The 24,470-nt window shown below is 38.3% G+C and overlaps 1 protein-coding gene across 2 annotated transcripts in view; it reads right to left on the reverse strand.

The window, feature by feature from the left end:
* The window catches only part of MYO16 (myosin XVI), a 297,728-nt gene that overhangs the window by 263,054 nt on the left and 10,204 nt on the right, over positions 1-24,470 (reverse strand). For both annotated transcript variants that reach the window (XM_065626752.1, XM_065626751.1), the window contains exon 2: positions 15,630-15,893. In XM_065626752.1, the coding sequence (XP_065482824.1) occupies positions 15,630-15,893 (264 nt within the window). The remainder of the gene's footprint in view (positions 1-15,629; positions 15,894-24,470) is intronic.

Below are 24,470 nucleotides of genomic sequence, written 5' to 3' on the forward strand. Positions count from 1 at the left end.
GAACACTGTGTCAACCTGGCTAGGTGTCACACATCTTTATAGAAAACAACTAGGTCTATTTTCTGTATAGTTCTATTTCCTTCCTGTGCATCTAGCTCAAGGAAGTTTTCATGGCTCATTCCTTGTTTTCCAAAAATTGGATTTGGCTGAATTGCTGCATTTTTGAAATGAATTATACTTTTCCTAGTAGCAGTCCAAGCGGCTTATATCCACTAGTCTCCAAATCTTCTTTATTCTTCTCTAATTTTGAGTTAGCTCTTTCCATCCAAAGCACAGGGACATTAAGGATTTGACAGTTACAGCTAGAGCTTCTCTCACATCTTGGCTCCCAAACTCCCAACCTTCAAAGAATTCTTTCACACTTGACAAAGGGCAGGCTTGTCACATTTCACAATATAACATAACAACTTGGGTAACCTTTGTCCACTTCTGACAGCGTGGTCAAAATATTACCTTTCACGCTTGCCTGTTGTGTATTCTTTGCACAGACTAAATGTTTTCTATCAAAAAGTAAGGCAACTATTAAATGTCCTAATGACACTGATAAGGGTCTTTTCTCAACTAAATTTGTTTTGGTACACACTGGAATCTTTATTGGTCTCCCAACTGAGTTAATTCCCCTGATAGCTGATGGATGACCTGGATGTCCAGCCAGGAGAACAAATTGCCCACAGACAGGTCTGTGTAATCTCCTCTAGTCAGTGCTGCTCTGACTGCACAAGCTCAGCCTCCTAGAAATTATCCCATTTCCACTTGCTCTTATCCTACAGCTATTTCTGCATGCTTGCAAGTTCAGTGCATTTTGCCTAACACCTTTGTTTCCTCACATCAGTGACAGCAACTACCACCACTACCAATATGTCAACAACAAAAAAACACCTGAAAAATCAGCAATGACCACATAATCACCCTGAGAACAAGAGATCACATGTATAAAGCCGGCACAGAAGGAAAGAACTATCATAAACTTGAAGCCTTTGAATACTGCTCTCTTAAACCACCTCAGAATATGCATAGGAAAACATCTCTGTGTATCTGCTTTGATGTAAGGCTATCACACTTGTGCAGCTGAAGATTGTAGCAATGTAGACTTCACCTGCTTTCAATGTTCAACATTTGAAATACAAAAAAAACCACGACGACACAGGGGACTGAAATAACAGATCTATAACAGTTCATCTATATCCAGTTTCCAATCAAAGAGACAAACGTGAAGTACAAACAGTTCTGCATTCAGTATTGCCAAGCTCACAGATGGCTAAGGTGCACACCTATCTTATGTAGGGTGAACCTACAGTGGGTTATCAGTGAAGCATTTGGGTATCTGGGGAGTCCAGGATAAGAAACAGACCTTCCATCTCATATTTAATACTTAATTGTCTCTTCTTTGACACCAGCAAGCCTCTGGAAGGGCCAAACTAACATGCCAAGGCTGGGGCAATCGGTAAACTGCAAAGCGAGTTTTGCTTTACCTATGCTTTAAGGTTTTACAGGTATGGATTGTCACAGTATGTCTAGAATGGAGAAGGTAAAGTTATACTCACACAGCACCTAGTATAATCATGTTGTTTTCATAGCTTATGGAACACTAAAGTTTGACGTAAATTGGGCTTTGAAGTAGAATTATCAATTGTTCCCCATAGGAATCTCTCTGCTTTGCTTAGTCTATTCTTGCACCATAAGAGCTGCCTTAGTTCAACAGCCTAGTTAACTCAGTCCTCTCTGAAAATTAAACATGATGTTGGACTACAGACATCCTGAGGTCCTTTCTAGCCTGACAGATTTTACAAAGTCTATGAATTCAGCTATCTTTAAGTAAACAAGAGAAGGAGCAACCAACATCACATTGGCTGACAGAAGAGTGCCTCTTAATTCTGAGTCATACCACTGAGTCCATGTCCATGTGGAGCCACAGGGTAGCTTTGGGCTTCAGTGACAAGCTAAAAGTACAGAGGCTCAAGCTTCCTGAGTGATACACAGTGATGTACTTTCTCATTCGCTTAATCTATGCACCTGACATATATCTGGCACATAAAGCTGATAAACCAGGGAGAAGCCAGGGAGAACTCTGCACTAGAAGTGCCTAAGTTACTCGTAAAGAAATGTGCCTAAGTTACTCATAAAGAAATATACCTAAGTTACCGATAAGGTGATGAGGACTAATCCAGGAAAACCCACATGTACGTAAACAAAACCACATATACAGAGAAAGAAAGGGCTAATACACTAATGCCCGTGTAAGCATCAGTATATATACTTATAAGTATATATAAGTATATATACTAAGTATACATACTAAGTATATATACTTAGACTTTACATCTGTCCTCTTCTGTCCAACTTGTAGCATTCTAAATATTTGTACCATGGGATTTTTAGAGAGAGGTTTAGGAGCAAAAGAAGTCCAACTTTCATCCCATATAGGAACAGAGTGAAGCCAGTGAAATGCAGCTGGAGGTTATTAAAGGTTTGATAGCTGGTGCCCTCTTATAGGATGTCAGCTTAGTAGATTAAGAAACAAAGCAGCAGTTAGAATTTCACACAGATGCTTCCAGCTTTAAGCACCCTTCAAGTCATATTTTCTGTACTGTCAATAGGTAAATGTGGAAGTCTAGAAAAAAAACTATCACTCTATGCCAACAATAGTTGTGCTTGCTAAAATCTGGAGCGCAGACCATAGATCAATGATTTAGTGCAGCTGTCATGTGTGTCTTTTGAGTCTGAGTGTAATCAAAACCCTAAACAGCGCATGGTGTGAGAAATTACCTCCTGCAACCATCTCATTGTTTGTCCTGTAAAATGACAGCATGCACTGCTTCAAGGTCACAGATACACTACACTCTAATAGGGAGTCATTGGAAAAAAACACGGTAAAAAAACAGTATGCAGCCCCAGGCTGACTGTCTGAATTCTGCCCTGAACCTTTTACATATGCATAAAATCCTTGTTATAAGCTGGACATTTACAAATATTGCCAATTACACCTTAACTACGCACCTTCCCACCTCCATTCTTGAATGCAATTCACACAGAAACACAAGCTAAATTATCCATTCCCTTAGATTCGATGATTGTATTCTTGCAAGCTTCAGTTCCTCCACTGTAATACCCTGTTACTGTGATGGCTGCAAATAAAAATAATCAAGAAAAATCAGTAGTCTATTCATTATGCCATATAACCTTTGTACTCATTTCTCTCTCTCAGCTATAGAGCTTGTTCACTGTCAACTTGAAGCGCAAAAGGTTTTAACAGCTAAAAAGCCTTGCAGACCAAGTTAAGACATTACCTCAGTGTACTGAGAAAAAAGAATCCTCCAATTCATGCGTCAGAAATAGAAAGATGACTGAAATAATACGCAGTATACCTACTTTGTGTTTAGAATTTTTACTGAGGAAATAAAAACACTAAGCACTATACAAATAAACTTGGATCTACCTCTAATATATTTGTGTTTTTACTGGGAAAGATACTGCAATTCAGGCAGAAGGAAAGAGCAGAGTAACAGAAAAAGCCTAAAGAGATAGGACTTAGCAATTTTTAAAAATTATTTATTCCATTTAGTGGCTCTGACTATATTAATTTAGTTCTACCCTCAGAGCTTCTAGAGGAAGTTACAAACTCCACTTTCTAAAAACTCTAAGCATATGTTCTTCTCAGTCTGACAATTAATACGACAGTGATAAACTGAAGTCCATATGTTGCAAGATCCCAAAATAAGGTCTTTTCCCAGTCTTATGCTTAAATACTCCATTTTATCAACATTCCTCCAGTCTAACAATGTAAGTGTACACTCTGCTGGAAAAAGCCTTCTAAAACTGAATTGAAAAATAGAAAACATTTTCAAGAAATTATTAAAAGTGTAGTTGATTTTACCTAAAGAGCTGTATTATTGTTTAAAATATTTGGGTTTTAAAATAGAAGGAAATAGAAAAAGTTATTCTCTATTGATTTCTGTGGTTTTCCATCTTAATTTCTATGATGGGGCAATCTGTGATTGAAATGAAAACACTTCAGTGATATTGAAAGATGAGTACAGAAAACATTCCCCTTTGTACTGTTATATTATTGGAAATCAATCTGAAGCACAATAAATACATTGAAGAAGACATCGACTGCAACTTGCATGGAAAAGATTCTATTCTTGCTATTATTTTTATTTTCTAAGTCTAGAGTAGGGTACTCTGCCATCACAGTGATCTTTCTTTTTAAGCAGTGTGACTTAAAACAATATCCAGGGAGTGTCAGCAGTACCGGTCACTCAGTAGATACCATCTTTCACCGACTGAATTGGCTTCTGACTGCTGCCAATTTTTAGCCCTGCATCCCACTGCATGATGCTGGAAAATCAACTGTGGATCCCCTTTGAAATGAATAGGAAGAACGCCAGGTGCCAATTTGTTGATTGTTAATGGCTTAACGACCCTTTACTGGCATGACAGTGAATTTGTGAGTGATTAGTCTTCATGTTTTTTGCCGCTTTCGGGTACCAGACCACACTGGAGTGGAAACTTTTTCATTATTACACAGAAGGAAAGATCAGGTGGGGAAAAACACCAAAAGAGAAGTATAAATGAGCAAGGACAGATATATGTCTATAAGGGTTATCTTCAGACCAGATTATACTCTTAAAAAGCTGGATTCTTGTGCAGGAGTAATGTTCTTCTGTATATTTTAGTTTGTGAAAGCCTTTTGAATTAAGACTCTAATCATGCAAAGTCACAAATAATTTACACACTGACTTGTCCCACTGAAGAAAAGCTTTACCTCATAGTCCACCAAAATAAATAGCCAAGAATTTTGAAAATGTGTTCAAAAGTAAATAAATAAAATTCTTTGGAAAAATTGTGTATTTTTACAAAGGTTTCCTCATATATATTATGTTTTACACTTGTAACTGAAGCAACATTTAAAACTATGATTTTTAGTTAACCAAGTGTATTCCTGTTTGGACATATAGGGTTAAGGTTCAAGAATAGACTTACCTATCTACAAAGTAAGCAATTCAATGCCTACATTTTAGAAACCTGTTATTCCAAGAAAAATCCAAAAGCTAAGTTTCTAGAAACTCTGTATATTAGTAAGAAATAGGCGTTCTTTTCAGAGGTGATCAACAAATCCTTCAGGGTGAACTTAGAGACACCCAAAACCATCAAATGGGAATCTCTAAGTTCAACTACATATCTCAGTCTTGATTTATCCAGAGCTTAAACATGTGAAATGAAGCTGCAAATAGTCTAGTATACAGTCCTGTAGCAGAGGCCAGGCTGGATGGGGCCCTGACCTGGTCGAAGATGTCCCTGCTCATTGCAAGGGGTTGGACTAGATGACCTTTGAAGGTCCCTTCCAACCCAAACTATTCTGTGGTTCTCTGATGACAACATCAAGGTTTTTGTACAGTAGTTTACTATGCAGTCAAGTTTCTACAATTTATTATACTATAAACAAGACCACTCAGATTCAGTTTGCCTCTCAGGCTACTTCCCCAGGAGAAAGCCACACCAGGCTGGACATTGCTGGGCAGACTTGAGTTGTGGAGCCAGGGAGAGCAGAGGGGAGAACAGGCAGTGGGAGAGAGGAATGTGCAGACCCGAAATAGCTCTCGAAGCAACCCCCAGGAGCTCCAACCTCCGTTTTGTGGAGAAAAGGAGGAAGCTCTAACTCCACTTGATGATAAGACACATGAATTACATTTGGTGTGAATCCACCTATTAGGAGGGAAACCAAAATGGAAGGATGCATTGTCTTTAGTTCTCTGCTTGGTATGGGCAGAAGATAGCTTGTTAAATCGAGGTAGTTCTGGGCATGTGCAGAAACAAAAACTGCAGCTGAAACAACCCAGGGAGATTTCAGGGCTAAGAGAAAATTAACCAGGGAGGAAAGGCACTCCTGTGGTTAGGCTGTCCACAGGGAGAACAAAAGCACTAGATAAAATCTACACCATTGAGCCTATCCTTCACTTTTTTTTGATATGTTATACATTTTTCTGTGAGTTTTACTTTTTCCATTTAAATAAGTGTTGTATATTAGGAATACTATGTATTTTTATGGACAAAAAAGGTTTAACATTCAGTTCTCATTTCAGCTTTACCAAATTACTAAAAATGTAAACACATGGCCAAAAAACCCAAAAAGCACATATGGAATCCTGTAAGAATTCAAATGTATTCAAATTTCATCTGCCTGTGATTTTATGATTGCTTTTGAAATGGGCTGCTTTAATTACTTAACATCTGTTACCCAATAACTAAAGGCATTATGTGTCCCTGCGTCATAACAAAAAGACACCTTGTGTTGCTGAATTCAGCACACATGGAGCTAAACAAGGTTAACAGCCATGCAGAACCTATAGGATTGAAGGCTTGCTCTGGTTTGAAATGTGCCTCTACCTTCTGGGCCTGCAAAACAGCTTCTTCCTCAATGGGTGGACTGAAATGGTTGATTGATGCTTCATTTTTCTATATACAGAGCTGATTAAATCAACAGCAGCATGTCTGACAGTCAGCTGTGTTAGTGTCTTCAAAAGTTACAGACGTAACGAGTTCCCAACACAGAATACTTCTATTTATCTGTCTTGTGGATATATTCATCTACAGTATAAATCTTTATTTCTTTCAAAGAGCCTCTATTACACAAAATGTTGTGGTCTTTATTAATTTCATGTGCTCTGGATAGTCTATCGACTTCACTATTCAATGTCTAGTATTCATGTATCTTAAGAATTGGACAATAAATATTAAATTATATAAATTATCGTACATATGTATTGTGATTTCTTCTACAATAATTCCTAGTAAATCAACATTTGCCAATAGGCACTTTTAGCTTATTATCTAATGTACAGATTTCTAATCTGATTCAAAGGAAACCAACTGTAGAATCCAGAATAGCTCTGTATTGGCAAACCTCCCTGCTATTACATATATACTGAATTTCATATGCTTTCCCAGTAGGGGGAAAAAAAGAAAGTTTAGATGAAGTTTAGAGTGAGAGTAAATAGTAATGTAAAACTAAAATATATTAAATAATTCTAACATAATCCTGAAACAAAGCACTACAATACTTGAGAAATGTATTCGTGTTTTACATTTTAAGAGACTGAGCATGCTAAAGTAAGGAAATACAGAGTACGTAATCCCTCAAATACATTTTAGCTGCCCTGCAGTTCTGTTTCTATTGCCCTTGACTATGCTGTGTTTTGAATTCCCCAAACTGAGATTAGATTAAATTATTAATTATTTTTGTCTCTCTTCATGATATCACTATGCAGCAAATTACTAATCAATTTAATTCATCTCATTTCCTATTATTATATGTTTTGACACAAGATTTTTTTTTTTTAATTTTATTTTGGAGGCTTTCTTTTGTCATGAAGGTTTACATGCACATACCAAACACACTACAACTGTTTGCCATTTTATCCTCTCAGGATTGGAAGGATTGGTGAAAGTGAGAAGCTTTCCCAAAAGAGAATTTGAAATCAAGAGCACACAGAAAACTGGAAAAAAGTACTCATCTGACACAACCTAATCCCGATTCACCAACTGTGTTTATATTTCTGGTTTTAATGCTCTTGGTATAATACATGTATAACAAGGTTATATATATAGTAAAATACCCCATGCATTTAATATTTCTCATAATACCACTTATAAAATTGTACCGCTGCCTCTTCAAAAGGCTGTAGCTGAGACAAACAGTATACAAAAGAAATGCTAATTAAAGTACCTTTGGAAGAAGGGAATTAAAGAAGCTGACATTAAATATTAATCATAAGAAACAAGACAGGAAGATTTTTAAAGGTGGAAATAAACAAGAGTGGATTATTTTAATTTGGGATGGTGCAGAAGATTGATCTGGACTTTCACACTGAGGTCCTTCTCTTTTCAAGAGACTTTTTTCTTACTCAAGATGGGGGTTTTTCTGCCTAATTTAAGGAAACTCTGGCTTAATGATAAACACTCAACTTGGCAGATTTAATTCTACAACTATTTTTCACCTCTTTCCTAAATATTTAGTATAACAGTATGTTTTATTACCTTTTCTGTAAATCTACTGTATTACTGCAATTCTCTGTCTTTAGTAAACATATTCTCTTATCTTTCAGTCTTGTCTAGTAGCAAAGATGCCTCTGAACTACTGACACACAAAAGAGCAATCCTCACCCAAGGCTCTGGTGAATTTTAAAAATAAGACGTTGCTATGCTCAGAGCCTCACTTCGTAACCACTCATCCAAGCACAGGCAACAGGCAAAATCATAAAAAGCTGCCCGCAATCAGTTTGAGATGAAGAGATGTCATCGAACATCTAAAAAGGTAAACTGAAAGTCAGAATCTCAAGGGCAGACAGGTTAACTGAGTATATCCCCACTCTTCTTAATTATAAAGATGTTTGCAATGAACAGTCCACCTTACACACTCTCAGTGGTCGTCGTTCCTCAGCCTCCTTCTCCAGTTTCTCGCTACCTGACAACAGCTTCAGATAATGGAGTCTTATGTTCACAAACCTGTCACCGCTGCCCATGTCCTGCCTCTGCCAGCTTTTTACAAAGCCTGCTGGCAACTCTTAAGCCTGGTCTCTGAGGATCTGCAAGTTTGCCCTGGTATGTTTGCCAGACAACAGTCAGTACAACCCACTGTTCTCCAGAACAACTTGTCTGTAGCCAGCCAAGCTCTTTGTACTGGGAAAAGAGACAACAGTAAAGCATAAGCAAGCCTATTGTAATAAGGTGAAAAAATAAGAGGTCAGAAGATTTGGAAACCATGCATGGAAATAAGAAAAAATGTGGTTTGCTTCATCTCAGTTTCAGCCACAGTTTTCTGTTTCAAATTGCTTTTATACTTTTTTTTTCTGTGAATAGGAATGGTCACTATAACATCTTTGACACACTCTCCTAACTACCGAAAGCTAATAGCCAGCTCATCTGCCACTTCGAACTAAAGACATGTTCTTCTTTTGAACAGATTTTGCTCTCCTTTCCCCTGGGCCCTTTTTATAACCTCAAGTTGTTAGAATACAAATTACACCCTAGCACCAGCTCCACCTGTACCCCCTTTCGGTTTCCTTATACACATTTTTAATTCATGTAACTGAAATTTATCGTAATATTGTACCTCATACAGTGTTCACAAAAAAAACCCCGCCACCAGCCACCCGCAACTTTCCATTATATTGATTATTCCAATCCTTTCAAATATCATGATGCTACTAAATCTCACAATAGCATTAAATCGTTCAAATACCTAGAGATACTGGTATCATGAGCATGGAGAAGTGAGATGGGATCCCTGTTTTTTTCCCTGCAGTAAGCAAGCACATTGCTGGGGCTAGGACCCAGTCCTGAGAGGCTTCCTCCAGCAGTGGCCACTGCAACAAAAGTAGGATATCGGTATTACATTTAGCAGGGCCTGTTACGACAGCACAAGGGGTAATGGTTTTAAACTAAAAGAGGGGAGATTCAGGCTAGACATGAGGAAGAATTTTTTACAATTTTTTACATTGGCCCAGGTTGCCCAGAGAGGTGGTAGATGCCCCATCCCTGGAGACATTCCAGGCCAGGCTGGACGGGGCTCTGAGCAACCTGATCTAGTTGCAGATGTCCCTGCTCATTGCACAGGACTTGGACCAGATGACCTTTGAAGGTCCCTTCCAACCCAAACTATTCTATGATTCTATGATCTTCTGCTTTTTAAACGAACCTTTGCAGGCATCCCCTTGTGAGAGAAGGGAGGGCAATGCTGTCCCCAGCCACCACATCCTACTGCTAAAGGCAAAGGGTCACTGCAGGGTTAGTAAGAAGCCCAAGCAGAGTTGAGGAGGGCTGAGTAAAAGGCAGAGTCAGGCTCAGCCTCCACAGAAAGGACCAAGAATCATTATTATAGATGCAGCATTAGTGCTAATGCTCACTCACTTTGTTATTGTGGCTATTTAGACTCACAGTGCTGCCACAGAATCAGCATATTGCCCATCGGAAGGATGAAATGGGTTTTAATTAGATTTAGGGAGCCTGCATTTCCCTTTTGAAATGCTGATTTTCACAGGATTACCTCTTTTGTCTCAGGATTGAGTTGGTGGCTCTCTGGACTTCCTACCCTGACCTTCCACACCCTGCCAGCGTGGCAGACCTTACACCATACATCTCCACTACCTTACAACTTAAGAGTTTTCATAACAAAAGGTACTGCATGCACATAATTTCTGACAGTTCTATGATTTCGGTAATATTGCAGGATTTCTGAAAGGCTGGGTTATAAAATATACCAAAAGATGACTCAAACTAAACCCAGTGCTTTATTTCCCCCTCCTTCTTAGATTTCGGGTACAGGACTGTCACATTCACTTTGAGCTACTGTTTTCATTATGGCAAGTTTATCTATCAGTTCACACCCAAAAAACCACCTCTTTCAAAGTTGCCACTGTTTCCCACTGTTGTCAGTGGCAGTAACTCCACTGTGGCTTCAGGAAGGATGCATATCGCTTATTCTCAAGCAGCCAAAATACCAAGATCCATTTGGTGTGACTATCTTGTATTTGAAGCAGAAACTCGCACTCAGATTCTCTCAGTTTATTTCCTGATTGCTCAGTTCATTTCCTAATCGCTTGTACATGAGTTTAAGCTGATGTGCAGGCTCAGCAAATACTGGAGTATGTGTATCAGAGAAGAAAATCTGAGCCCAGTCTAATGCCAAGTGTAGGTGCAAACACGCCTCTTGCACAGTGGGAAGGAATGGGATGCAGGAGCCTGCTTGGCTACATCTTCCAATTTGCAGTGAAATTATATGACTGATTCTAGCAGGACAAATGTCCTGCTGTCCATTATTAACAGGGATTTAACTTCCCACAGAACAAAGCCATATAGGATTTAAAGGCAAACGAACCACAGGTATTCCCTTGACAGCAGTAGAGATGTATGAAACCAGTGTCAGAAAACACAGAACACTCACTTATTCACCAGCTTCTGCTTCTATACATGTCATCACTGTGAATTATAGTTGCAAAATCTCTCAAAATGCTCACTGCTAGTAGTAAGGGCAAATGTGGCCCACCAGCAGCACTAGACAGTATATTACTTTTAAAAAGAGAAACTGCAGATAGCTGTAGGGAGAAAGATGAGGACTTCCCTTCAGTCTCCCCGGGGTCAGATAGAAGATCAAATTTCAGTTAGGAACAATTGAAAAAAAAAAAAAGCCTCCAAACAAAACATACAAGATTTGATTTTGTGAGAAATATAGTGTGCATATATTTCATTTCTAAACTTCAGACAAAGCAGGTCACTGGTAAAAATTTCTAGAAGACCATTCTAAAACGAATTTTAATGCCAACTAATAATCATACCTATTAGCATGCAGTGTCAGAGATGCATTTTTTGCCCAGTAGCAGCTGCTATAGTAATTTTGGAGAAGATATATTGCATTCTTCATGAATAACAAAGACGATGAATTCTTAAGAGTAAAATTCCAATCAGACTCATGTGTGAAATCTCTCTGCACTAGCCACATCATAAATTCATCTATACATATATTCATGTTATCCAATTTATCTTACCTACCAAACCAGACTACTTCTCACTACTTCCAAATGTGCTGTCCAATCTATATAGTTTATGATATTCTGTGAGAAATGAGCTCCTGGACTCACTTGGAAAGCTACTTCTAGCCTTTTCTACTGTTGCATCCTCTTTCCACTTTTTATACTACACTTTTTCTATCTCCTTCACAGAACTGTAAAGCATTTCTCTCTAGCTGTCTTCTGCACCTATAGAATGGGTGTTCTTTCTTGCTGAATTATTACCAGCTGCATTCAAACTTGTTCAGATGTGAGCATTGCTTTATCACTCCCATAGGTCTTCCTTAATCACTCTATAATTCCTCCCAGTTTTGTGGCTTTTCCATGAGTTCCATGGAATGTATCCACATTTTCTACTTAATTAGCACATAACTGACATAAATTGTTTTTAACCAGACCCCAAACTGAATACAACTACTACTCCAAGATTCATCAACAAAAAGGATTTTGCTGAACAGTCTCAGAGGTGGAGCAGACAGTCAAATAGACTTTGGTAGTACTTCAAGAATGAAGGAAGCACATAGACATGGGTAAAGAAAGCCTTTATGAGCCCAAGATTTGCAAACTATTCCTAAATACATCCAAAAGTTGAAGGAAACAGGCCCAGTTGCAATCCTCTGTGGATGAGTCTACTCTTTTGTAATTCTTTCATGTATATCCTCTTCCAAGGGTAAAACTGAAAAACAACTGTATGAATTTCAGAATGTTAGCCTTGAGATTTTCAGTTTCCTTTTACAAAAGCCCCACACTCTGAAAGCTGTTACTTACAAGCACTTTGAACCCAAGGATCACAAAATCAGCACAAAAACATTTACATTTTCATTCACAAAATTGACTCCATCTACGCGTATCCAGTTCTTTAATTTAAAGCATCCAGGTTGCACAGTCCTCTTCTTGGACACCACAGTCTGCCCATACATCCTAAATGGCAGGATCAGGCTCATTCACAGCTACGTGCATTATATTGTACCTTGAGTTGAATTCATCTCTTCAAAGTCCTTGCACTTCAAGCTCACAAAATTTATTACCACAAGGAAAGGTATCGCCTGATAAAATTTAGTCTACTAAAGCTATTTGAGTACTGAATATGTTGCAACACACCTTCACACTTGTTATTAAATATCTCATAAACAAAATGTCCAGGTTGAAAATTATCTCTGGAAAATTAAAGAAATTGAAACTGCATTAAAATACCCTGCTGCCGACTATTCATGTTTAGCAAATGAAATGGAATTTTCAAAGATTTGCTGAGTTCTCATCTTGATTACTTACAGCATTTATTCCAAAATATACAATATTGAGATCAGTCTGAATTCCATTTTTTCGTAGGATAACAACTGATCTTCATATAGCAGAAGAGGTTTTATTCTAAGTTATTAAATTATTATTACTAACTCATGTTCAGGTACTTCTCTGCTACTTACTTGTATTGAGCTAGTTTTGGAAAAAAAAATGCTTGTTCAATGCCCAGCTTTTCCAAAGAGAAGAATTTTTTAAATATTTATTACTGAATTTTGTTCCCTATATTCAAATTGAGCTTATTTGGAAATGCTGTTGGTTACTGAGCCCACTGTGCAGTAAAAGCCAGATTCTGAAGACCAGACATGGATTTACTGGAAGAAAGGAAGGCTGACAGGCTGTTAAAACCTGTCTCCCACCTTTGTTGGCTCAACCCAGTATTACAACCTCTTTGTCAGTCCCCCAGGCCATTTTTACCAAAAGCAGGGAGCTGAAGAGATGGTGTGACATTTAAAGAGTCAGGAAATGTGTGCTTATTCCCATCTGCAGCCTTACATTGCAGTCATTTCTGCCTTAAGACCCAGTGAAGAAGAGGTTTCAGATCTTTTTTCACACCAGAGCTGTATTTACTCCAGCTGTATAGATAACATGGATGTGAACCTGCAGTGAAGTGGAGGATACTCCATGCAATTATCAGGCTTCATCACAATTAGCTTATTGGCTCTATATATCCATGAGTATATAGTGATGTGTAAAATGAATGATGAATGCTGAAACAACTGAAATATTAATAAATAGACGTGAGAAACAGGTGGTGCCAAAAGCCCAACTTCCCCAGCTATACCTGTTTCAGTGGGATTACTTCAACCTCTGTCCAGCCTGGCCTTACAGACTGAAAACCCATTAATATTTGGTGGCCCTAGGTGTGCTTCCAGAGCACATCTTCCAGTTCAGTTTTATCTAAAAGGAATCTAGTTTGCCTGCTCCATAAAGCAAGAGCAAACCCAATAAATGGATATGATATATACTACAAAAGCATACATCTAATTTGAACTGAAATCCTAATGTAGATATATTCTCTAAAGACTTATGGTTAGATGTTCCACTCAGCATCAATAGTAGGAGAACAGCTTTTATGTCATGAGTTTCAATTTTTCTATTTGTTTGTTTATTTGGGTGTTTTTTCTTGTTTTTACTGGGTCACATGATACCATTTCTTAGTATACCATTATTCAGCTCAAAGCGAACACATTCTGGGAACATTTGGCAACAGACAGACATTTGCAGGTCCCCCAGCTGCTTAAACATAACAATCACATTTTTTCATAGTCCTGTGAAAGGACCACAGGCATCAAATTCAGGATAGTGTCCTTAGTCCTACTGGGGTTGTCTGCAGGCTGTTTGAGCTCCTTGCTTCTGTGCTCCTATTTTATCTGTACCAAGTGCAGGACACCATCCCTGGTTTTCCCCCACCTTACTTTCTTCTGCCTGAGGTACCTTCCCTTTATACTTATGCTATTCAGTCTTAGCAGCTGCTAAATTTTATGTCTGATTCAGGTGCAGCTCAAGGCCAAGTACGGACACCACAAAAGACTGTTGATGCCCTAGCACCACTCCAGTGAGCAACCTACATTTCTTCAGCATAAATGTCAAAAATAGCCTTATGTATCTGACTTTTACAGAATGCTAAAAGTCATGTCTATTATTCTGCTTGGTTTTTAGAGAAGGTTGGGAACTATAAGAAGATGGAGGAAGAAGTTCTTCACTTATAAACCCTGTACTTTTATGCACTAGTGGAGTGGAATGAAAGGTTGTGAATCTTATTTTTAACTTAATTATTAATATAAATGATGCCCTGGGCACTCACTTGAAGAGAAGAGCTCTTTGATTCATTTCCTGTATAGATATAAATGTGTAGGACTACACCACAGTGGTAAGTTATGGTAGTTAGAACAAATGCCCATTAAAATGAAGATTCAGGAGTAAAAAACCCATACCTAATCAAAACTATAAAAATTAGGAGAAGCTTGCCAATTCATCCATGCAATGTGATTCTATTTCAGTGCCTCCCTTATTCAGGTAGTTTAATGCTAATGAGATTACAAAGAGCTGCCATAAAATCTGTTTGCAAAGGGGTTGCTAAAAGCATTGAATCACCTCTTTTCTTATATCCCTCCCACACAACAGTATGGGGATTCCTGGGGACTTCCAAAATAGAGAGATCCTTACTGCAAGGTTTGGCTCCCTTTTGAGGAGTAAATTACAAAATTCCTCAGATTGCTATTGGCTGCACCAGGGAGACAAACAATGCCAGAAAACTAGAAACAGAACCCCTAAAATGTGGTTACATATTTCAAAAGGATATAAACATCATTTCACAACCAGAAAGATGACCCAATATCTGATGTGACTATGGCTCAACACCATTTTGTTGCTCTAGCCAGGCCAGTGTCACTAGTAGCAGATTTTGGCTACAATTGAGGAATTAATTTTCAAAGTACCTTATGTTAAATTCTATAGCTTGCGTAGGTATATAAGAGGCCACATATAATGATGATCATGGTCCTTACTGGGTTTGAAATATATTTGTTTATACATATATTAACCTCAGACTAAATTCATTTTGTTTCTAAAGGCTGATTTCAGTAACAAGCTAAGATATGTTGTGTGCAATGCATACCTATATATTCTACTATGAGAGTCACTTTATGATTACCATAATGTGAATTGTATTTTCCCTAAAGATGCATAAGCAGAACAGGGAAGCTTTTCCCCTAAAACTTTTAGCTATACAAAACAAAAAAGTAGTTCAACGTTACTGAGTACCTTCTTTATCATCATGACGTATGATTGCATCCTGTATCATATCAGCAAGATTAAAATGAACTTGATGATTCTTTCCATGTTTCAGTTTTTTCACGTAGCCCTCCCGTTTCTGGAAAGCTTTTTCTCGTTCATAATATGCCTTTATTTGGTCACAGCGCATCCGCTTCACCAGCCGCTGCCGCTGGCCGAGAGGGAGGGACTCCAGCAGGCACTGCTCAATTTCCATCTCATGGGACCGAAAAACATTACATAGCTGGAAACAGCCTGTAAGAAATTAAAGACAAACACATTTAGATCATACAACGGTGTGTTTTCAAATGTGCCATGAAACCTCCACCAATTTTCTTATTGTCCTTTCTAACCGTGTGTAAGTCTATCACGTGAGCTCCTCCTACTCAACCAATGCTGACTACAGAGAGTATATATCATCATCATTTTCTTTTTGGAAACAACACATAACTAATTCCATTAAATCACTGATGCATTTTTTAAAAGCTAACTCAGTTCACGTAAACAAATGTGAACAGAAAGAGGTCTAAAAGTTCAAATGTGAGACAGGCAAAATAACTAAATAATTCAATATAATTCAAGTGGCTTGCATTTTCTTACAAACTACAGACTATTATGCAGAGAAATGCCAGTCTGATGCCCAGGCTTCCTTTTTATTAATTTTCATCTTGCTTTAGGTTAGCAAATTCGTAATATTCAGTGAGAAGAAAAATCATCATACCATAATTATAATGAGTCCATTAGCATGCAATAGATACTCAGGCAACTATCTGTTAAAAACATCAAAGTCATTTCAGATTCCTAACTATGTGTATGATTTTTTTGCTTTGGTTTGGTTTTTTTGCATTGTACAGAGCCAATCCAAATGTCATCTTCTAATGAAACCGTCAGATACTGAAAATTTTGTGCAGAAAACCGATCACAAATTTGTCTTTGATTCAGTTAATCCTAACATTCATAGCATTAAGTAAGATTCCTCTTTTGTTGTTACCGTTAAATCTGGTGTTTTTACTGGCATTGCAAGAACAGTGATGTTCTTTTCCAGTATGTTCTCTTTTCCTGTGAAGAATGAAGACCATAAGAGACTTCTGGCTGCTGGTTGCTTTTCAGGGGACAGTTTTGTTACAAAAGAAGACATGGGGATTTTCCAATAATTTTATCATCTGAGTCCTCGGATGTGAGTCCACATCTTCCACATCAACAATGTACCCACTAACCTATCCTAAGACCCTTTGATGTAGTGGTTGGAGAACACTCAACCACTTCTGATTCTCACATTCTACTTTACATACATAAATTTTCTTCATATGGGAGTGAGCTGCCCAAATTTGTAATTTCAAGGACTGCCAGAAGCCCAGATGAGAGAGGTTTTCTCTCCTTAGTTTGATGGAAGAGCTCTTGAAGCCAATGTTGACTTAAGTCACCCTGGGCAGTTAAGAAATACCAAAATTAAGCACAACAGTGCACCTTTAATTAGGCCTGCTTTTATCTACCCATTTTGCTAAATCTGTAATTACATTATCAAAGGACTCCTACCTCATTCAGGGCACTAGCTGAGTAGGTGCTGACTAAATGACCACTTTGTTTTCTCGTTGTTGCTTGACATATATCTAATCTACTGAATACCATTCAAACCCTGCTCTGAAAGCATAATTAATAATTTCCTGACAGGCTTTTGTTAAGCTCACATCATCATAGCACATAAATGCTTCACAAATATTTATTTATTTTCATTAAAAAAGAGGGATAAAAGGGCGTTATCTACATTCTCTACCGAAGAACAGAAAGACAATTATTTTCTTTTTAAATCACTAATTTTCCCGATTCAAGAATTCTATATTATTTTCTTGAAGTTTTTTGTTTTGCTTTGAAGGCATAGTATTCTATAAACCATTATATACCATAATACCATAGGAAAATACTATCAAGTGACAGTCCTAGCTCTGCATGCCAATCACTCTATAAATTATATCTATTACTTTATTATTTATTTGTTATGTTAGGTTATATTATAAATTATATATTATATTCTATTATATATTATATGTACTCCCTATGAATTAGAACTCAAGGTCTCACACCAGACTTCCCAGATTTATGCAAAAAAGTGCCCAGAGTGTCTTGCTGAGAATCTCCATGACAGAAAGAGACACAGAACACAATTCTGCAGGTCAAGTTCAGTCAACTTATTTTAACACAGGCTAGCCTTGCCCTCCCTATAATTTCTGTTCCTTTCTTAGCATGCCCTTCTAGTTAGAAGAAAACAAGTTGTCAAATTTAAAAACTGGAAGCAAGTATTGGCTTGCATTAAGCCAAAACACAAGCCCTCTCTTTTTGCACACCAAGAGCCAACAACTCCTTCTGTATAAAACAAAATTTTCCATTTGACCTTAAATGCTATGTTTTATTTCTGAGAATGTCAGAAAAGACAAGGAAATGAAAGGGTAGCTCCGTAGAGCTGCAGAAGATGTAACTTTATTTTTATTCCCCGCTTCAGTTCCAGTGTTCAAAACATCTAACCAAACAGCAGATCTGCGCTCAGACCACCCTCAGCCCCAGGCAGTTTGCAACTGCATCTCCTTTCTGTCATGACCAGACTGGGGAATGAACAAACTTCAAATCTTCTGCTTTGCATAAAATATCTCAGTACCCATGCCTTAAGCCTACACAGTATTTCTGGCTTGTAAAACTCTAAGCTTATACCCTAACACTTCTAAATCTGGGGATAGTGCCTGCCAGCCAGGCTCACAACCTCAGAAGGAAAACCAGCTTGCTGTGTTAAACTGTGTTTGGCAACACAGCTAAGAGTCCAGCAGTACAAGAGTTTTACCTCTGCTTTGTTCCTTCCTCCTCTTCCATGAAGATGAAGCAGCCATGTGCTTGAGCTCGGTCTGACAGGCTACAGCTGAAGTTGCTGTCTATAGCTAGAAAACTCAACTGAGGGTGAGAATTGTTGCTGTTGTTCTACATTTAGCTGTAAATCAGTGTTGTTTGCTGACAACTGTAACTGTATTTTTGCTTTTCCTCAGCTTAGCTCATGTGCAGGCTCTGCTCTTAGGAGGAACTACCAGTTCCTCCTACCAGTATTTGCTGCCACATCGCAACTGAGACTGGTGCAAGCTGTAGGACACCTTTGTTGTCACGGTGCTCTGCTCCTCCAGGGTGAGAAATCAAACAAGTTAACTTTACCATGGAATTACAGAATTACAGAATAGTTTGGGTTGGAAGGGACATTCAAAGGTCCTCCAGTCCAACCTTCCTTCAACCAGGCCAGGTTGCTCAGAGCCCCATCCAGCCTGGCTTTGAATGTCTCCAGGGATGGGGCAACTACCACCTCTCAGGGCAACCTGTTCCAGTGTTGTACCACTCTCATTGTAAAAAATTCTTCCTCATGTCTAGCCTGAATCTCCACTCTTTTTTAGTTTAAAACCATTACCCCTTGTAGTGTCATAACATGCCCTTTTATATGTTTTGGTCAAATAGAGCACAGCAAAGATGAGCTCATACCACTGGATTCCAGTTTCAAGAAGGACGTGGCTGTCTCGGTGTCTTCTGTCTCTACACTAGAATGACTTTCAGCCTGCACAAGTGCCCATCTATTTGTTCCATGAAGAACAGGGCTTTACTGCCAGAACTGGCCTCACATAGAGATTTCCAGCATGTGGTCAGAGACAAACAATTCAAGCAGATTGAGGCCTCTTGATCCACTTGGAAATCCACTTGGAAATCCACTTGGTCCCAGCTGAGAAGTAATGAGTTGCAGATGGTTTTTTTTTCTCTCAGCACATCTGGAACCTGATACATGAGATCAGTATCTGACTGTAGATATAGTACCCACAGGTCAGCAGCCTCATTAGGCTAAGCCTGGATTATAACAATATGGTAGAGACGCAGACAAGGCAAACTCTCGGAATTAATCTTTCAGATGCTCATCTTCAAGGCAGGAAACATTCAGTCCCCGTTTTAGAACCAGGCAGATCCCTGCTCTGACCATGGCAGGTGGTCTAATGAGCACAGGAAACCACCAAGAGTACAAGAGGCAGAGCTTCCTGGCTAACACCCCGAGAGAGCTGGACTCAAACAGAAGAGGGTTATAGACATGCTTCTGGAGGAAATTCTGAGGACCATCCAGTGCCACTTTGAGCAGGGGGTTAATCACCTCTGGCATGAAAATATTCACTTTCCTTGTCGAACTGCCTAAAATTTCTGTTGGCCCAGTCCTCGAGATTAAGCTCTACCATTTAAAGTATGCCAGCCACTCTGTCCTCATTTAGCATTGCCAACAGCAGAAACAGCTTCAGCTGTAAAAAAAACCAAAAAAACCCAAAAAAACCACACCACCACCACCACCAAAAAACACACACCAAAAAAAACACACCAAAAAAACCCCACCTAACAAACAAACAACCTAGCAAACAAACAAAAAACGTCCAAGAAAAAACAGCTGCTAAATTTCAGATTTTTATTAGGCAGATGTAAACTGTTACTGTTTAGAGTCTGACAGCTAAAGCCACGCTTGAAAGAGAAGCCATTAGAGCCTCCTAAAGGATAACATGTGCAGCAGGGTTGTCCATCCTTTTCTTTGCCACATAGGAGGAAAATGGCCCAAATCATCACACTGCACAACAACCTTGTACAAGATCCATTCAAACAGCAGAAGATATATAGAAAACATGATCCCAACCAGAGCTGTGGGTGAGTATGCCAGTCAGGAGGCAGTGTGGTAGCATGAGGAAAGGTTTGTGGGTAGGGAGAAAAATTGCCTTCTGAACCAATTTGCGTAAGAGATTATATCTCATTACATAAGATACAAGACTATTCTATGTGGTTCTTGACTGAGTGTATGACAAGTTACAGTTATATACAGTGATTTGATAAGGTGACTGTGACTGTCATGGTATATTGCACTGGATAACTCATTAGCAGTGTCCCCATCAAAACACTGAAAAGGCTTATCAGGATATTATTTATTTGATGAGATGCCCTGGACCAAAACAACTAGAATAAACATGATTGTCAGTATGCATCTGGTTTTAATGTCTGTATTTCTATATAAGCACACCTTATTAAAAACTTTACGAAACACTGAAATATCAAAACCAGAGATCCTCTTTATTATATCACATTGGTTATTAACTAGCACAGGACAAAGGAACTCACTACGACTGTAATTAATGGGAAAAAAACTGAACTGAACCAAACCAAAAATGTTTCAAGGATGCTTGCTAGTGTAGAGCCACTTCACTGGCTGGGTCCAGCCTGAAACACTAGAAAGAGAAGAATCATTGCTACAAAACCACCTGTTCATAAAACTGTAGCAATTTACAAATGAACAGAGTGCCAGTTGCACTGCAACACAAATTACGAGCTTGATCCTGCCTGTATGAGAAAGAGATTTCTGAGTAAAGAGGAGCTGCTTCCTTTGAGCTGTCACCAGTTCTCACTGTAAACGTGAGAGAAGGAATATTTTGTGGCACTACAAGCAGCAGCTCCTGAACAACATGAAGAGGTTGGGGAGAGTGATGGGATATAAACAGAAAGGAAGAATGTGATTGCCACAGTCATTTTCTTCCACCCCTTGCAGGTGATTTGTGCCCAAGTAACTTTACTGTATGTAGGAATATTTTCTCCATATCACTTTTCAGAAGCCATATTGATACAGCTTTCCTTTATATTTCCTTTTTTTATGGCTTTGTGTCACTTAACTTTAGTCACTTGCTCTGGCATTTAAATTGGGAGTCTAGTCGTCCTAAAAAAGTGCACCTCCGATGGTAATTCACATTGCCTGGGGGTGATTATGTTCGTTTCTAATCTGGATCACACGTCAGGAGACATTTCCAGAATGTGAAGCTGAATACCTATAGACAAGTTCATACAGGCACTACAAAAAAACTTTGTGCTCATACGTATTGTATTTTGACTTTTCACATGATATAAATATTTGCTGTTGTGATTCAGAAAGGTAAGTACTACTGGACCCTGGGAATTGTGAGTTTTGCAAAGTATGGCAAATTTGAAACTTGTCTCTTCACTAAAGACACACACACAACTGAACTGCTGACATCAATAAATGCAGCAAGCATCTCAAACAAGGTGATACAGAATTATGGTGTGTAATGTTTCAAACTACAAATTCGCAAATACTAAAATATATGCTCATCTTTATTTATGTAAACATTCATGTTGATTTTGATTATATTTTAAACAATGAATGAGTACACTTCTGGGTGTTTGAATGACTATGGTCTTTACAGCATGGAAACAAAATGTAGAAGGCTAGACAAATGGCAACCTTGGATTCTGAGAATGTATCTACTTGAGACTGCCACCCAAGCAATATTCTTTAAGCATCCTGATCTCATTAAAAGAAAAAGGGTAAAAAACCCTCTGAAACACACACAGTTTGGCTTGGGTCCTCTCACGCTTCAGGTCCAATCTTGGTCTGTTCTTGCTAAAGATACAGTATCAGTCCCTCTTTGTAACCAAAATTAAACACCTGCATTCTAACTTAGATAACTGAAATTGTTCTGAATTTCAGAAAGATAAAATATTTGAAAATTTCAACGACTCTCATGAACTGTTAAATAGCTTAACATTCATTAAATAACAACAACAAAAAAACCCTGGCATTTCTTTATAAAAACTGTACTGTTACATGACACTTTTAAATCTGGCTAGCTAAACATATTCACAGTACTAACAAAGATATTCCCACATTCTAAGTGGGAAAAGCATGTAAGAAGCAGCACGTGCTTTGGCACTTACAGAGCCAGATACCTGGATGGTGTAAAATAGTGCAACTTCATCCAGTTCAAAAAGCTGCATTAATTTACACGTTATGTTTGATAACAGAAATCAGACAAGAAACTAGACCACTGTCCCTTTCAGTAATGCACTTTGCTGTTATACATAATGACTTTACTATATATGATGTTTTTTGCTACCAACAATGCAAATTATAATATTTTAATGTATTATATTAAATTAGAAATAATAATTTATTAGTATTTATGCTGAATTCCATATGAAATCACTGATATAAATACAATAACCTAACTGAAGTTATGGTGTCTGGACCACATATAAATGCATTTTTAGAGGTGCTCTCTTCAGAAATCAGAAGTTATTATGTATCATCTACTGATCTTCCAGTTCCAAAAAGACACACTTCTTAGCCACAGAAGGGGCTAGAATCATATAAATCCATCTCAAATTGCAGTGTCAAGGTCAGTATCAAAATACTTGGAATTCAAAATCCTTTGTTTGGCGCAGGGAAATTGCTTACCATTTGAACAGCCTCTCCATTACGTTTATTAAGCTGTAACTGAAGCACGGTGCTCGTAGCCACTCAGCCTGATTTTAATGGCTAAAGCATTTTCTCATCAGGTCAGCAGTGCTCTGCTCACTGTAGTGACGGGCTTATTCCTTTTGTTTTTTCCTGGTTTCCCTCCTCACCCCACAGGCAGATAATCATGAGGGAACAGTAGAAATGTAAACGATTTACCTGGTAAAGAATGTAAAGAATTCAATCCATGCCAAGTCTTCTAAGAATAAATAACATTGCAGTAAGGGAGCTGATGTGCTTCTCTTCTTGGCTCCACAGAGCTTCTTTTGGGTGTAATTACAAAGTCAGGGCTCTTAAATGACACGATATACAAAGGTTCCTCATTTTCTGTCTAATACCCAACTCTGTCTTTGCTGAAGAGCAATCGTGAGCACATTCAAGCAACCATTCTCTTATAAAATCCTGCTCCTGTATGCTGCTCTTCAAGAGCCTTTCGATGTGACTAGACTGGTAAGCAGGAACTGCAATCAATTTCCAGCTTGATACCAAGGAAAAGTTACTTATCAGGCACTATTAATCAACTCTGCAGGCTTTCTAATAGACTCTATTATCTATCTATCAGCAATTCAGTGAAGCTACAGCAGCATTGTCTAAAAAATTATTGTATTTAAATCGAAGAATCAACCAGTTTGGGATCTTGCCTTCGTAGTGATAGAAGAGAGACTGAATAATAACAAATCAAGTATAACAGAGGGCTCTGCATTGTCATTTATGATTTATGTCATGTAGCAGTCTGTAACATATGGTTATTTTGTGTTCTAGGCAAAAGTCATTAACTCTGTGCCAGCCTATTCAACAAACACAGCCAAACTCCCTGCCTATGTAGAAGAGAAACTCAACTGGCTGTTTGAGCTAAACCTTATAAACTTATGTCCACTTTTGGATCGATTAATCTATGTCACTAATTATATCAGATTTCCAGAAGCAAGCAATGTATATTTATTAGATTAATAGCAAGCACTTAATAAAGCTTGTTAGTCATAAAGCCTTTGAGCAAATAACATCAGCGTATTTGGTCATATTTTAATAACCTAAATTGCTATAAATCACACCAGCAAAAAGTAAAACACAAGAAGCTCCAAATCAGAAGGCACAATGAGAGAAAAGAACATCTGGGCTTGCCAAATGACAATAAAGAAGGAAAAGTCCTTTAGAAAAAAATATCTCCTTTTAGCCCTTTCACAGACCTGGCTGTCTTTGTTCGGCTGCAATGCAAAACTCACGAAGTTGCAAATAAGCTATGAAGAGCTATTTCCTTACAGTGCAGTAAATGGAGATGTAATAATAAATTTCTCTCTAGTTCACACTTTCAGATAGGACAGAGAAGAGGGAAGGACACATGTCTGGGAATAGGTGCACTGGAAAATCCTCCCTGCCATCACAGTATAATATGAAGGGCTTGTTATGCAGCCACTCAGATGACAATAAGCGGTGAAAAACACTAAGACTGTTGCTGATACCTGTAAATCTGCAACTTTGGAGGGTGA

This window comes from Caloenas nicobarica, chromosome 1, assembly GCF_036013445.1.
Source record: "Caloenas nicobarica isolate bCalNic1 chromosome 1, bCalNic1.hap1, whole genome shotgun sequence".
Classification (NCBI taxonomy): Eukaryota; Metazoa; Chordata; class Aves; order Columbiformes; family Columbidae; genus Caloenas; species Caloenas nicobarica.